General features: G+C 40.6%; 1 protein-coding gene across 1 annotated transcript in view; it reads left to right on the forward strand.

Annotated features, from left to right (window-relative positions):
- The window catches only part of LOC104694222 (von Willebrand factor D and EGF domain-containing protein-like), a 170396-nt gene that overhangs the window by 116822 nt on the left and 37806 nt on the right, over window positions 1-15768 (forward strand). The window contains exon 21 of the mRNA XM_039555503.1: window positions 11413-12303. Within this exon, the coding sequence (XP_039411437.1) occupies window positions 11413-12303 (891 nt within the window). The remainder of the gene's footprint in view (window positions 1-11412; window positions 12304-15768) is intronic.

Below are 15768 nucleotides of genomic sequence, written 5' to 3' on the forward strand. Positions count from 1 at the left end.
TACAGCGCTCATGAAGGTACGGAGATTATGCGCCACTTCTTTCCAACTCTAGTAATTTTAATCTAAAAATACTCCTGCTAATCCCTATTTTGTACTTTTATTGGCTGCTTTTGACACAAAATTATACTCAATTACAATGATTTAAGGATTAAAGGATAAGTATTTCTTCATACTGAAACCACAAAAATTACCCAACTGCCTTTATAAGCTGCCGAGGAGAAAAATACTCCAGAAGAAAATTGTTTCTTAAGTCAGTGTTTGATGAGCTGCACCCAAAAAGTCCTCCAATTTTGATTTATAATCAACAAAGTACCATTTCCTCAGCATTGATATGTGATGGGTATTCATCTCTTGAAGTGCCTGACTTGCTGCAAACTATGTAACACTAAAAATAAGTTTCTGAGCTACATTTATCTGCTCTAACAATGCAGGTCCTCATTCTGTTCTCACTTACATATTTTACCTGGCTTATATCTGCAGTTTGCACCACTTTAAACCAACCAGACTTGGTTGCAATTTTGCTTGAAGTACATCGGAACAGTCTTAAGGAGAAGCCAGTATGGAATTTCACATATAAAGGGAAATAATATTTTTTTTAAGAAACAGATTCTCCAATCAGAAACAAAAAGCTATTTCTCTTCCTTTCAGATCCATAAAGCAGGTATCTTACATTTATTTAAAAATTTACTAGTAGGGTCAAAAGTCCCTTAAGTCTGCTGGCATTGCAATAAAGAGGAAAGCCTAAGGAATTTAAATCTGTCCAGGCTTCCCCGGGCACATTTCACTTTTGTATAAAATATCTGTTGCTTTTCTGCTAGAAGAGGCAGCTCTATTAAATCAAACCATCCAGTATCATTGGTCATATTCTTGGCACAAAGAAAATGAATATATCCTAATGTGGATGCTGGTGATGTTCCTGCACGCTGCAATATTAGTTCTCGTCAGACACTGTGGGTATTTCTCCAGACTGGCTTCATCACTCACAGTCACACAGATACCCATCTGTTTGCACTTTCTTTAGCAGGTTAGAGAGATTGGTGTCATCACAAAGGATTTATTTTTTAACTATTAGTAAATCAGCAATTTTACTGGACAAAGCAGTGCCACATCCGTCACCGATAAAAGATTGTTTGTTCAGAGCCAGCTCTTTCTGCCTCTCCTGGTTTAGGCAGCTGAAGATCAAGGGAGAGGGTGATTTTATGATCTCTGTAATCGAGTTCTGCTTTTCCATTCTGAACACCACTGTGAGATCTCCTGTCATAACAGTTAATTTGCAGTATTGTAGACATTTGGCACTTGCTATACTTTTGCATGTGCAGCTATTTGTTTACGTGCTCTGTGCTTCACACTCCTCTGGTATCTGCACCGTGTGTCTGAATCCACTTTGATTTTACATCAGAGAGACCTCTGTCACCTTCTCATTTGCACCACTGTCAGATCGACATCAAGGTGTGGATTTAAAAGGAGAATAAAACGTTTTGAAGTAAAAGAATGTGTGTGTCTTTAAACACATACTGCTCAAACACCAGAGGAACATATTAACCTGAAGTTTTGCATTCTTAAATTTTAACTGGGAAATCACTTCTGTCATTATTAGCACTCATCACTGGCCACTATCCATGAAAAATAAATAACTCCAGTAAGAGCTTTGGTCATCAACCCAAGGTTTGATGTCTGGAGGTAACTGCAGGAGTAGGGACCTCTTACTGCCTGGAACCAATCAAATGATTTTGTTTCAAGAGATGACTGAGGAATGTAATAGATTCCTTTCATCTTTTATCTAACAGAATTGATGAATTTGCATTAAAAAGATCAAGGCCCAGATTCTAGTCTCACTTACAGCAGTGTAAATCATAAGTGACTCCACTGAATGAGTAGCATTACCCTAATGGACCGAGCTGAGCACAGTTCCTGGAAGACAAAAAAACCCCTTTTAAGGCAGGTACATCACACACAGGACTTTTAAATACGAGTTCTGTACGTACCAATAGGTGTGGACAAAAGGCAAACACTGTTCAGCATTCAGAGAGTGCTTTGCAAAGAGTAACTAACCCATGCTGACATGGTTTATGCAGCGAGTTACAAGGCTTGCATGAAGGCAGGGATGTAGCTGCTGCAGCCATTAGCTGTGAAGTTGCCTGAGATCCTTGCAAAGACATAACAGAAATACTAAACAAACAGTAAAGGATACTCTGATTTGCTTCTGTGTGGTAACAGCTCTCAGCTCTGCCTGTGGGCTCCAAAACATTGCATCTCAACGGCTTCCAACTCCTAGCTCTGACTCAGGCCACGGAAACTCTGCCCACAATTCATCTTTGGAATGCATGGTGGGAGTTGCTGGTCTGTCATAAACACTGGTTCAGTGTTTCTAGCTGGTGTACTTCAGGACAAAATGTACTTGCTTTTCAGATGGACCAGTTATGATGTGATGTCTCCTTCAAAGGATATGTGATGACATGGCAACTGAAGTGGGGTTAGAAATGCCACACAAAGACATTCCATATAAATTTGGTCTTGTGAAAGAGTCAGTTTTGCAAATGGCATACCAGTAATCTTCTCATGAGGCCTGGATCAGCCTGGCATTTTGGACAGAAGCTCTGACCCTTTCCTGCCCTCTGAGTCTGTAATTGCCACTGGAAATCCACTCCTGTACTTGTCAAGACTGAAAGGGAATCAGAGAGTCTTTCTCATGTCTTTCTCCTCCTTCAGGATACCTCATAAAATATTAAGTATTTTCAGAAAAATATCAAGGAACCTGTACATTATATACTATGACCCAAACATAACAACCAAAGTAGGCACAGTGGGAAGAATATGTTTAGATAATTTAAAAGATAAATGGTCTCCAGCTTCACTGATCCATACACTCTGTCAATCCAGAACTTGTTAAGTGCTTCCAATACAGATGATATATTTAGGAAATGATGTAGTTCAGCAATAGAAGACCAATGAAGCCCAAGCCATAAAACCACTAGGGAAGAGGACTCAGCTGTATGCCATGAATAATATTTACATTCAATCAGAATATCAAGTACAGATTACATTTCTCTCCTACCAAGAATGTGCCACCTTTTGCTTAAGCAATCACTGGGCCATCATGACTTTTAAGTGATAATAACAACTCAGTCTCCAACAAATAATCTACACAGGATACAGGCTCAGTAGTTTTTTACATTGACAGAGCAGAGCAAGATTATCTTCTCTTAGAATTTCCAGGCTCATTTAATCATCCAGCTATAATAGCACACAGCTTTTAAAGGGAGCCAGCCCTGTTTGCACAAATTTGACAAGATTGCTGTTTTGTTAAAGGCACTTAAAGGCCCCTTTAGGACTGGAAGTAACTCATACTGGACCTATATCCTGGCCCCATTAAAGCAACATGAGAGTTTAGCCACTAAGGGATAAAGCAAAGAGGGATTTGAAGAGAAAGGACTCATAAGCAACACAAAGCACAGCACAGCACGGAGGGTAAAAATAGGTATGAAATATGCAGACTTATCACTGCTCAGGAAAAATTTAGGACCAGTTCCTTAACATCCTGCTGGTTTTGAACAGGTACATAAAGTATAGTAGCACCCACTTCACAGGACTTGCTTGCAGAACCAGGGGATGTCCACTGCCAAATCATGTGGATTTTGCCCCAAGTATCACACATCACATGAACAGGGTTGGTTTACTCCTGAAGGGGTACAGCAACAGCCTACAGCCAACACAAGGCAACTGATCCTCTGGGATGGAGGAGAAAATCATCACCCATGCTGATAATATATTAGATTCAGAATTTCAGAGAATTGGAATAATAAAGTTGGAAGGGCCCTCAAAAGATATCTTGTCCAACCTTTGTTTTCTCAAAGTGAACTAGCTAAGTTCTTCTGTGACTTCTGTGACATCTGAAATCTTATTATTGAAATTCCTTGCCTTTTGTTTTCAAAATTAGGAAGAAACTATAGGTAGTTGTCAACCTAGTCAGTTGAAATTGTGGAGAATTCCATAAAAGTGGGATTTCATTGAGAGTATTTATACATGCTTACATGCTAATAAAATAGATTTATTGCTGGTTCCCAGTAAGGCATAGTTAATTTTGTGTCTTGGCTTTCATATGTAAAATAACTCAATTTTTTTATGATTACAGCCCAAAACAACATAATTTTTTTTTTAGACCATTTATTTCTTGAGTAAAAGAAGAATTGCAGTAAAATATTCAAATTTAAGCCTATTTTTTTTCTTTGAAGAAATATTATGGCTTTTCTTTTGAAGAAATGAACTTTCTTTATAATCTATTATTACTGTTCTAAAGGATTCTACATAGATATTTCAGAGAATTAGACAGGGGTGCTTCAGAAATGATCTGCCTTAATTTAGCCTGTTTTGTATATATCTATCAACCTGTTCGTGCCATGAGAGAGTCTGAAGGCCCATGAGGCATCATCAGATAAGAACACAGTTTCTATTAATTTTTCCATCTATCTCAGTTCTGAGAAGTAAGATATACTGTCAGTTCTTGAATAGAAAATATAATTTAGTTCCATGAACTCTATCTTAACACCGCCTTTGTAGCTGCTGAAATAATACAGTTTCAGGCTCCAATAATTGGAGGAGGCAAAACACAAAAGAGGAGAGGTAAAAGTTCAGACCAGAAAGACGGACAAGGGATAATGAAAGGAAGGGTGATAAAACAGCTACCAGGGGATTAAGTGGGTGATCCAGGGTGTTTTGAAACACAGCCACACTTCTGCTTCCTGTTTTCTTAGCTGGGTATTCAGAGAAAAGCACAGGAAGAGCACTTCTGAAAACAGCAGCAGAGAAGGGGTTAGACCCAAGGAATGTAAGGAGCACGGATGGAGATCTGGAAACAAAGCAGTGAGAGGAGCACAGCTCCTGTGCAAGGGATGAGAGCACATCAAACATTTTGTGTTTTTTCCAACCCACAGGAGGGAAGTTTTCAATTAAATCTTGAAATAAACTGGAAGGTAGAAGAGGTGTTTGAGAAAACATTGTTTGTAAAAAACATAGCAGGTTTATAAACCTCCATGTGCAATCCCAAAAAAGAGACTGGTAAAGAAAATTGTTGATAGGGAAGGAAAAAATATCCATGTGTGGGGAGCATGCTCACATCTCTGCAATCTGTAATTCTTACACCATTTTAAAAACACTGTCTCCAGAGACCCTGATGTTAAAATTTGTATTGAAAACGTACAGAAAAAAATCACAAAAGAAATAAAGAAAGTCCCCCAACAAACAGAGTCTGGAAACAAAGTGCTCAAAATACATTCTTTTACTCAAAGACCCACTTTTCAGTCATTCTGTTCATCGCCTTCCTGCACTTTGCCTGTATACAATGTCTTGTCCCAAGAATCTTGCTTGGAAAGCAGATCATAGGGGGAAATAATAATAAATTTTATATTTAAAGCTGTTTTATAAGCTTCAGAATTGACTCTCATTCTAGGACTCCAGCTCATGGCCTGATAGTACTGATAGTACTACAAAAACAGGAGCTGATCATTTAAATCTGTGAGAAATTTGGCTTAAATGAATATAAAATGAGGCAGTATTGGTGTCCCAACTGTTTGCTCCTCTTAGTTTTTTCTTTCATGTAATCTTCACAATCACTCTAAAATTAATCTTCACAATCTTTTAAACTTCCCAAAAGGTTTTTTGTTTCTTAAACTCTAAATCATATTTCTTTCTATTGAAAAAGTTTAACGAATAGAAAAATACTCCCTATAAAAAAAGAGCTATACCTAATCAAAATCTTTCTAATAATTGTTTTGTATTTGTTCAGTATGAAAGGGAAAATCTTTTTGTATTCCTTGACATACCTCAGATAAGACTGAAAACTTTGTCATGTAGTTGATAATTTGTATTTTCATGAACTGTTTCTTTCCTGAGCAGCCATCCTCGAATCCCCATTTTCTGTAAAGACATCAGTTAATGAATTGAGATGTCAATTATATTGTTCTGAAAACCTTGAGCTGAATGAACTGCACAGTGATGCAAAAATGATAAATGACCTTTAATGTGACATAAGCAAACTCACTACCTCATACTCAGGTAATATTTTCTTGTATATGCACATAGATTTTCAGCATCCCAGAACTGGTAAAAGACCTCCTTGATAGCAGAGCCTAGACCCCATTCCATTTGTGGGAATCATTTACTCTGAACACAGAGAGACTCATAAACAAGGTCTAGTGGGTGAGCTGACTGAAGATCCCAGGTTTTCTCCTCCACAAAATTGTTGTGTTAGAGCAGAATAACTTTGTATTTCATTGACACAAGACAATTTTGCCTTGCAAATCATGAATGGTGTTTAGAGAATTGTGTATGTGCAGCTGCAGCCACATTGGCAAACAAGAGTCTGAAGCAGAGGAGTTGTTATAATCACAAGTGGCTGAGTGGTGCAAAGTCCACAGACTATTCCCTGTTGCTCATGATTTTGGTAGGTGAAGGGGAAGAAAATTGCTCACCAGACAGCAACATCAGCGACACAATCTCATTTTCTATCAGGCTGAAAGAGCTCAGGGACAGTGAACTAGATGTTCACTTTTTAATTTCATCATTAAAGCATCGAGTGAGTAAATTTACCCATCACAGAAGTGGTGGTTTGAGAGCACAAGGACTGAATTCTCCTGTACGGATGGAGAGAGAGTCGTGTGGCTGCTTTGCCCTGTGCTGAGCTGCGTGGATGTGAGGCACACCAGGTCTACAACACATTTTACTTTCCAATTTTTTTACATAAGAAACAGGTAACGGATCATTAGGTCTAAAATTAAGCTCCTATCTAAATTTACACTAATATACTGATCACAATGAGCCTTTGCAATGCTTTTGTTGCTACAAAAATAATTCTGGGAGTAACTCTTTGTAAAACTTGTGAGGTTGAAGCTGTATTTCACTTAAAGGTGGTGAGGAGTTTGTTCTGGGAGTTACTGCTTGTGATTGTAGGAGAAGGGATATGGAGACTGGGAATTCCAACCAGCATCTAATGTGGGAAACTTCTGGGTGCTTAAGAGGAAGGAAGGGAGAATCAAAACTATATTACTGAATATTTAGGAGAGGGAAGACATTAGGGTATGCCTCGATGGCAAAACAAGAGATTCAGGAATTAAACACACTCTAACTAGAGAAGAAAGTAATGCCAGAACATAATAATATAGAAGAGAAGGATAAGGATTGATGAAAAAACCTGAATTTCCCCAGAGCATCCTATTGACAGCTGCTCTTGTTTCCCTTTTCTCACCAAGTAAATACAGACAAAAATATTAATATGAAAACATTCAGAGGGAAATGGGAATATCCTCAGCACTCTGGTAACAAGACTTCTTAGACCAGGGTAATTTTTCTGTTCTCTCTTGACATTTTAAATAAGATTTATGTGCTGGTAGATGTTTCAAATTTTAAATGATGACCCACACAGTGTAATATGTCAGAAGAGCATTTCTCTGCCAACATTCCTCTGAATGAGAAATGGGCTGGACAGCAGGTACTACTAAATGTTAATAGCTCTAAAACTACACAAATTGTAAATTTATTGAATTGTGTTAATAATGAATTCTTAAACTGTTCACAGAATTCTGAGAGAGTTGTAACTCAGGCAGAATTAAAGGTGCCCATAGTCCTCTGAAGCGACAGGCGGAAGTGGCCACAGCCAGAGGAGTCTCTTAAGGAGAAGGAGCCAGTCTCCACCTGAAGATTAGACTGGTTTGGGGCATTTTATTAGATTAAAAGAGAGAGAAGCACTTGAGATTACATGGTGGTGCTTACAGCGTCTCTCTCAAGTCATTACATAAATAAAAATTTACACTCATCTTTAAAAACTAAAAGGCAAGTTTCTAACAGCTGCAAAGATAAGCATGGCAATGGAAAGGTGATAAACACTCATATCTGCAAGCAGCTTAAGCAAGTGTTTGAGGTGTCAGCTGCCAGTTTTGGTCAGGATGGGGCCGTCTCTGAGGCATGTGGCTTGGGAGGAACAGTGGGAAGGTGTGTGAGTCTAAACCCAGCAAAGATGTGGGGAAACAACACCAAGGAATATGGCAACCAGCCTGGTGCACCTTGTTCTAAGCAGGGTATGGAATGTGTGCTGCTTCACTGGGAACAGAAGTAGTTGGGGTCATAAGGGTATGTGACTTCTCTTAATTCAAGTCTGGATCTGGTCTTTTTCTGAAAGACTGTAAATGTAAAAAAAAAAAAAATACAAAACCAAAACAAAAAATCAAAACAAAAAAAAATGCAAACAAAAAAAAAACCACAAACAAACCAAAAAACCCCCAAACCATAAACTCAGAAGCGAAAAAAATATATTGGATTTCTTTTCTGTTTCAGAACGTTGATATCCCACCTCGGGTTAAGAGATGTCAAGTGCCTTCTTTGTGAACGGCTGTTTTCACCAGATTAAGCTATCATTTTATTTCCTTCTGAATGAACTTGATCCTCTTCAAATACAGATATTTATTAGTTCACTATAAGATGGAAGTGAGAGAAGAAGTCAGAATTTGCCGTGCCTTAGCAACACCGTGATGGCATTGGAGAGCCAGGGTCTGGTTGTGACGGTTCTGATTTGTGAGCTTAGTGTGAAAGCCTGGGAGAACCAGGGGCTGGAGAGTCACAGGCTGGGAAACTCCTGCACCACATGGATGGAAAGTGTCCTGGTGTCAAGTTGGATGAGGGATGTTAAATCTGCGTCTCAGAAATTTGCCCTCTGTCACCCTTGCTCTAATCTTCCCCAGATAGGGGACGACAGAGGAATCTGTCTTTTTGGGAGCTGATCCATGTGGGAATGATGCTCTGCTTAGAGTGGGGCAGTCCATCAATAAGAACAGAGGTCCTGCCATGCACAGCTGGAGCAGAGCAGCAGCGTCTCCGTCTCTTATCTACCTCTGTGAAAAATAAACTCAATTATTCCACTGCTGCACATTTCCCCATTAGTATGGGCAGAAACAGTGACAGGTAGGGAAAACCTGGGTTTGTTCCATCAGATAACCTTGAGCCTTGTAGGGCTTTTTTGGTGATTTCATCCAATCCAATATGTAATCACATGCTGGCAGAGCAGGGAAAAACAGATTCACACACTCACCATTTGCATTGATAATGGGTCATACATTTGAAGATATTGATCAACAGCAAGGAAAATAAATTTAAATAATGCAGGATTTTAGAAAGCTGCTGACTACAGACAACTGAGCCCGCATTCTTTTGGTTTGCTTTCTTTGTTTTAGCTTATTTAGATATTTGGAAGGCTCCAGAAAGAAATTTTCAGGTATTCCAGAAAAAATCTATCATGTTCTTATCTGAACTAAATTGCACACTATCAATATAAGCAAAAATCTGAAACAACGAAAGCTGAGAGGATGCTCTGGTCTCCACATTTGAATAACAGCAACATCTCATGAAGTTTAGTCACCTCTAGAGAGTGGCTGAGGGAGTGTGATCAGTATATATCATAATGAATAACCAACAAAAATGTGTCACTACTCTTCATTGATAGTATTTGAGATGTAAAAATTACCTTATCACAGAAATACTCCAACAATGTGTTCCCACTTACAGGGAAAGATGAATCTTACTTGAAGGATGGGTACCTCACCTATATCATCTGCTAAAGAAATAAAAGATTTCCCTTTCCCAGGTAGTCAGTCTGATCCCCTTACCAGTCTCTCAAATTTAATCAGGAGGAAAACCCATTTAATTACGACACAGTGAAAGGAGCTCAAAGCTATAATCAGGGCTCATTTTGGAAATTTGTCAGAGAGGTCATTAGCCTTTCACTGTCATTCCTGTTGATTTCTGGACCCTAAATCAAATTTTCTGAGGGCTGTAATGATCATATATTACTGATAATTTTCTATGGAGATATTTCTTTCATCTTTCTCTCATTCATTCATTTTTAAAAATCCCTTGACTTCTCTTATCCTCACATGCTCCTTTTGCTGATGTCCTCCTGCTTCATCATCTCTTTTCTCTGTGTCCCCTCATCATTCACCAGCCTTACTTTGGACACTGAAATCCGTGTATTTACCTTCTGCTCTACTAAATACCCTGTATTTACCTACTGATGGCCATAGCTCGATCCAGTACCACTGTAAATCTCCAAAACACTGTGCTTCAGGGCAATAGAAACTCATCAGCTGCCAGGAGAATGACACTATTTATCAGCCAAATAAACACTGCTTCGGCTGCCAGGATTTGCTTTGGTCCAGTCAATGCCCTAACTTTCATCTGACCCTTGCCAAGCATCTGAATCTCCTTCCTTGCTAACTATGGTTAAGATCTCCATCAAAGGGAGTTTTTACAAAGTGATTAATATTTATATTTAAAAGAAAGAGGTGCATCCTGCATGGGGTTAAACCCAGAACCAAGCGAGGGTGTTTGTTCAGGACCCAATATATCCCATATCCTACGGAGTGAGTATGCCAGAACCGGTTAAAAATAGCCTCTTCCATTCATTAGCGTCAGCAGATGGCCATTAATCTTCCTGAAAGTATTGATTCAAGCTACTCGTCTCCACTTTCAAGGCCCTTCACAGAGTCCCCTCTGCCCATCTATCATCCCTCCTTACGCAGCTGAAAAGGTGGCTGGCTTTGGGACAAGAGGATGACAGTAACAAACCAGCTGCCTCCCTCACACGCTGCCCCTCACGTCTGGAGGGAGCTGTACACAGCACCAACAAAGCTTCTTCATTTGCCTCCTTTAAATGCTTTCCTAAAACTTCCCTTTTGCCCTAAGGGCTGCAGAAGCATTCCAGAGTCACCCACTGGTGTGATGGCACTGAAGCCTCTCCAGGGCACGATCTTGCCAAGGGTCATGTTAACATTGAGTGTTTCTCCATCTCCAATATCCGTCTGTGCCAAACTGTCTCCTTGACTCAAAGAGCTGCAATCCAAACTCTCTGAGTTATGTCCTGCAGAACATTTCCCAGCACAGCATTGCAGTATAGGCAGGTAATAAGAAGCAAATTTTGGCTCAGGAGGTCAAGAACTGGAAGACTCACCACAAAAAAAGGTGCACAGTATCTCACAGACTAGTGTAAGCCAAAATTAGTAAACCAGCATGGCAAGTATTGTTGCTTGGCCGCAGTTCAATCCCTGCATGTCAGCCCAGTGTTGCACCTCAAATACTGCCTGACCTTCCCTGAGACTTGCTACCAAAAATATATTTCATCTGGTTCATGAATGCCACCCTTGGAGTGTCACCACGGCAGTTCCCTGTGCATCAGCGCTGGTGTCACCCACAGCAGCAACCCCATGTCATTTCTAAGCCAGCTGGCATAAACCTGCCTTTAGCATATATAATTAACTCTTTTACTTCTAGAATTGATGTTCTGCCATTTGCTCCAAACCCAAATGTTCACTGTGTTTCCTTCAAACTCTAGACCAGCAAATTTAACTAATGTGTATCTTCCTTCTGCCCCAGTTTCAAGATCTTCCCAAAGCTACGTGGATTTTCCTGGAAGAAATATTGAAGATGTTAGAGGTTCTCACACAGAAGATGTATCTAAGACATCAAGAAATGTATTTTCCCTTCTTTCCCAAACCCAAATTCCACGACAGGATATTACATTCCTTTTGGAAGGAAACCCCACAGTCATTCATACTCCATCCTTTACAGTGGAAAGGAAGACTTCCCAGGCTCAGACATCGTCAGCAAAACAACCTGGTATGGACTTCACAGCACCTGAGAAACAACCTATTCTTGAGAAAAGAGCTGACACACACACCCCCGTTCTGCATGAGGAGCCAGAGCCCAGAGCCCCAGGTGTCAATGTGACCTCCCACACCCCCCTCCATCTTAAGCAGCACAAAGCAGCTACAGCACGGCCTGCTCCTCTTCATCCCAACACAAATGCAGGTTCATTCTCTGCAAGGTCACATGCTGTTCAGCAGACTCGTTCCAGGTATGGTCATTCTCCCAGGAAATGGCCCGGTCCAGTTGCAGTCTTGAGGAATAAACCAACCCAGGGTTTCCCTACAGAGCAGCCCAGAGCATCTCCTTTGGCAACACACCTGCCCTCCCCTCACCATTGGTCAGGTTCTTCCTTTGATGCTGCTTCCCGGAATGTTGGTGCCCCAGCAGGGTCTGCTCCTGGAGCAAGGCTTCCAGCACAGACCACAGCAGCCAGGAAGTTGTCCAGCAGAGCAATGGATGGTGTGGAACTGCCAAAAACCAGCGGTGGAGTGCACCACAAAGTGGTGTGTGCTGATCTGCCATGTTTCACTGGTGTGCAGTGCGAGCCAGATGAAGATGGAGGGTTTAAATGTGGTCCTTGTCCCCCTGGATACAGAGGTGATGGAATTACATGTGAAGGTAAGGGAGAAAATCCTCTTTAAAACAGTCGTATAACTCTAAGCCTAATAATTCTCCAAAGTAAAATAAAGTTTTATTATAAAATTGGAGATGTTTGTGGTTGGGACCGTTCTGTTTTCAAAACCAATTATATTTCAAAATAGTAAATAAAACCTATAACTTTGAAGCAGCTCTTTCTGCTTACAGAAATGACATATTTATTTGATACCATCTAATCTATTAAAACCAGGGACAGATTGTGATCTTGCTTAGCGCCAGATTCATTCTACTAAAGTCATCACATTCAAAACCATATAAAATTTCTGTGGGAAAGAGTAAAATTGATTCTACTTCTCTATACAACATATTCTAGGAAAAACGAATTTTTCTAATACCTTAAAAATTACTTGTAAATATCTACCTAATATCTTACATACGAAACCGAACTTGTCATCTGAAATGTGTAACACCAGAAGGGTTTTCACAGTATATTGAGTTATTTATTAGGCACCTGAGAATCCCTCCATAAAACAACAGGATTATGCATTTTGTTGAAGCAATGAATTCCCTGACTTTGCTATCATTAATCACACCTTTTGCTGACATTCCCCTGATAAGTTGATATCTTAACTGGCCTTCCACCACACAAAGCAAAAGTATTTGTATCATTAATTCCCCTCTCTTTCTTGTCTGGTCTCTCATCCTTCATGCACAGAGCAGGGGGGTCTCAGCCATGATGTACTGGGAAGGACCTTACAGGGATTCCTTGCTCTAAGCCAGGCTTTGTAGGGATGTGAAGCCCCCAGCACTGCTGCAGCCCTCTGAGCTCAGAGCACTGCTGGGGATACAGTACAAAATGTACAAGAAAAGGTTACTGTAATCTTGGGCACTTCAATTTTTTTGCCTATTTGCACATTTCTGAAAAGCCCCTCCTAAAGGATTTAGGGTTATTTGGCACAAAGGAGTCTGTCTTTGACTTCTGTTTTATACCTGGAGATGGAAAAGTACCAAACAGGTTCTGGTACTGGGACTCAAAGCAAGGCCACAGAAAGGCCTCCTCTCAAAGACCAAGCCCATGTACATATGAATATTTACAGCTATGGACATAAGGCTCCTGTGTGTTTAGTAGGCCCATCAGTATAGTCCTTAAAACATAAATCTGCCTTAAAATGTAAATCTGCCTCTCTGCCTTTTACTTGCAAGATGTTTTCTTCAATCTCTGGTATTACTGAAAATCTCCCTGGAGAGTCCTTAGGATGAAATACTTTATTACCAACATCATTCTGCGTCTTGGGACTCGATGACATGATACACAAACATCCTTTTTTTGTCTCTTGTCACCGACCATGACACCTGACTCAATAATTAGCCTGTCCCTTCCCTGCTCTGCTCCATCCCGAGCCCCCCTGCACACCTGTACCCTGGAGCACAGCCAGTGCTGTGAACAGCACCCATTGTGCCTCCAGACAGGGATGTCTCTTCCCATGTCAAATGCAGGTGATTCATCATGACAGATGAGGTCGAAAAATGAGGGTAATTTCTTGGATTAAGGCTTGTCAAAACCTCAGCTATCAGCACCTTGCAATGCCCACACAACTACACCGACTCCCCTCAAGACAGCAGTGCCCTCTAAGAACAGGAGGCACAAATGTTGGCAAAAAATCAAAACTTGGATGGGACCGACATTTGCAAAATCTCCAGGCAATCCTTGGCAAGTGAGCAAAAATGTCAAGAGACTCAGACACTATTGATAGTCATCACCGTCTTATTTCATATCAAAATTCAACGAGATAGAAGAGCCAGCCCACTGATAGCAAGTCTTAATACCTTTGGATCTTGAGGGGATGTGACCTTTGTTTAATGAGAATGTCTGAAAAAAATTTAAAATAAGAAGTACTTTACCCAGTGGTATAAATTTTATGATAAAATGCATTTTTTTTTTTTTTTTCCCAAATGTGCAGATTCAAAATCAGGCTCGGAGGACTAGTAGGAAAAAAACATAAGCAGCACCCTGAAAATAAATTTCTTTTCTAAAGTGTATCCTAACACATTTTGTATCTTTAATATCCCTCTGGACAAGCTCCTCACTCTCCCTGTCATGGTTAAGTTGGAAGTCCTCTCCCTCTGCTTTGTCATCCTGCACTGGGGGTCACAGACTCACAGGGCCACAGGATGGAAGAGACCCCTGGGGATCATCATGTGTAACCTCCTACTTTCTTTTGGAAGAGCACAGTTAAATGTCAGTGTGTTTGCCTTATATTCAGACATCTAAACTGAGATATTTTCAGATGATTTCAGCTACTTCCATTTGGATCACTCCCTTCACTACTGACATCTGTGTTGTCTGTCAGAAGCAGAACCCTGCTTTTGCTCCTCCTGCTTCGGCACAATAAGAATTACAGATTATTAATTCTTTTCCCTCTGTCAGCTGCTACATACTCTGCAGCTGAGGGGAGATGAAGCAGTTCCTGAAGGCTCTACTGCTCTTTCCCCTTCCTGCACAAAGGCAATATGACCTTTTATTAGTAGCCTAATGTTAAGATTTCACAGCCAAACAGGCCAGCTTTAAAAGCTTCATTTCAGAGCAGTGTTTTGGAGACAGTCAGCATCACCTAAAATAGGTAGGGGATAAAATAAAAAATAAGTAGGGGAGGTAAGGCCTGCTGTAGTCCACTGGATCCTCCCACATTTTCTCTTGCAGAAGATGCTCTCTGGCATTTATGGAGTAAGCTTAGCCAAGTGTTCCTCTGGTGATGAGGGAGGTTGCTAAACACCTTATTTTCACTCTGAGTGCCGTTTCCAAGGATATATGCAGTAAAAACCAATGCATTGTTACAGCGTCCTTCTAGCAGTTTTCGGGACAGCACGAATCACCTGCCAAAGAGCACTGCAGGAGTGTCAGAGCATGAACAGAGCTTTACACATTTCAGCTCCACATGCCAGTTGAATGAAAACCCAGCACTGCAATAACGCAGAACGAGCCCAAACAGGATTGTTGTCAGAGCATTTCTGACATTTTCTCTGGTGTGTTACAAGGGACACATGTTCTGCAGCGATTTGTAACAGTTGGGGCTAATCCTCTGAAATATTTGTTAGTGTTGGTAGTCACCCTACTTGTTCCTTGTCATCCTGCCTCTGTCCCCCACTCTACCAAGGGGCACAGGCCGTCACTTGCCAAGATGCTGCAGCCACTGGACAAGGAAAAGGGAAAAAATGCTGTCATTTCCCTGGGCTCAGTTCATTCACCAGGGTCTGTGCACTGCCTGAGAGCAGCTGTTGTACTCCTGCAGTTCCTTAGGGTGCCCTAAGGTGGAACACTTCCTTTCCATTTGATAAATGAAAAATTCTGCTTCGGGTATCGTTGTGCTTTTTTCTTAGAGACCTAGACTTGAAAACTGATGAAACATAAGAATTTAAGCCCAATTTCTGGTCATCCCTTTTGTTTTGTTTCCCTAACTCCAAGCTCCTTTGATAGGGAGTGTCTGA

This window comes from Corvus cornix, chromosome 7 (genome assembly GCF_000738735.6).
Source record: "Corvus cornix cornix isolate S_Up_H32 chromosome 7, ASM73873v5, whole genome shotgun sequence".
Classification (NCBI taxonomy): domain Eukaryota; kingdom Metazoa; phylum Chordata; class Aves; order Passeriformes; family Corvidae; genus Corvus; species Corvus cornix.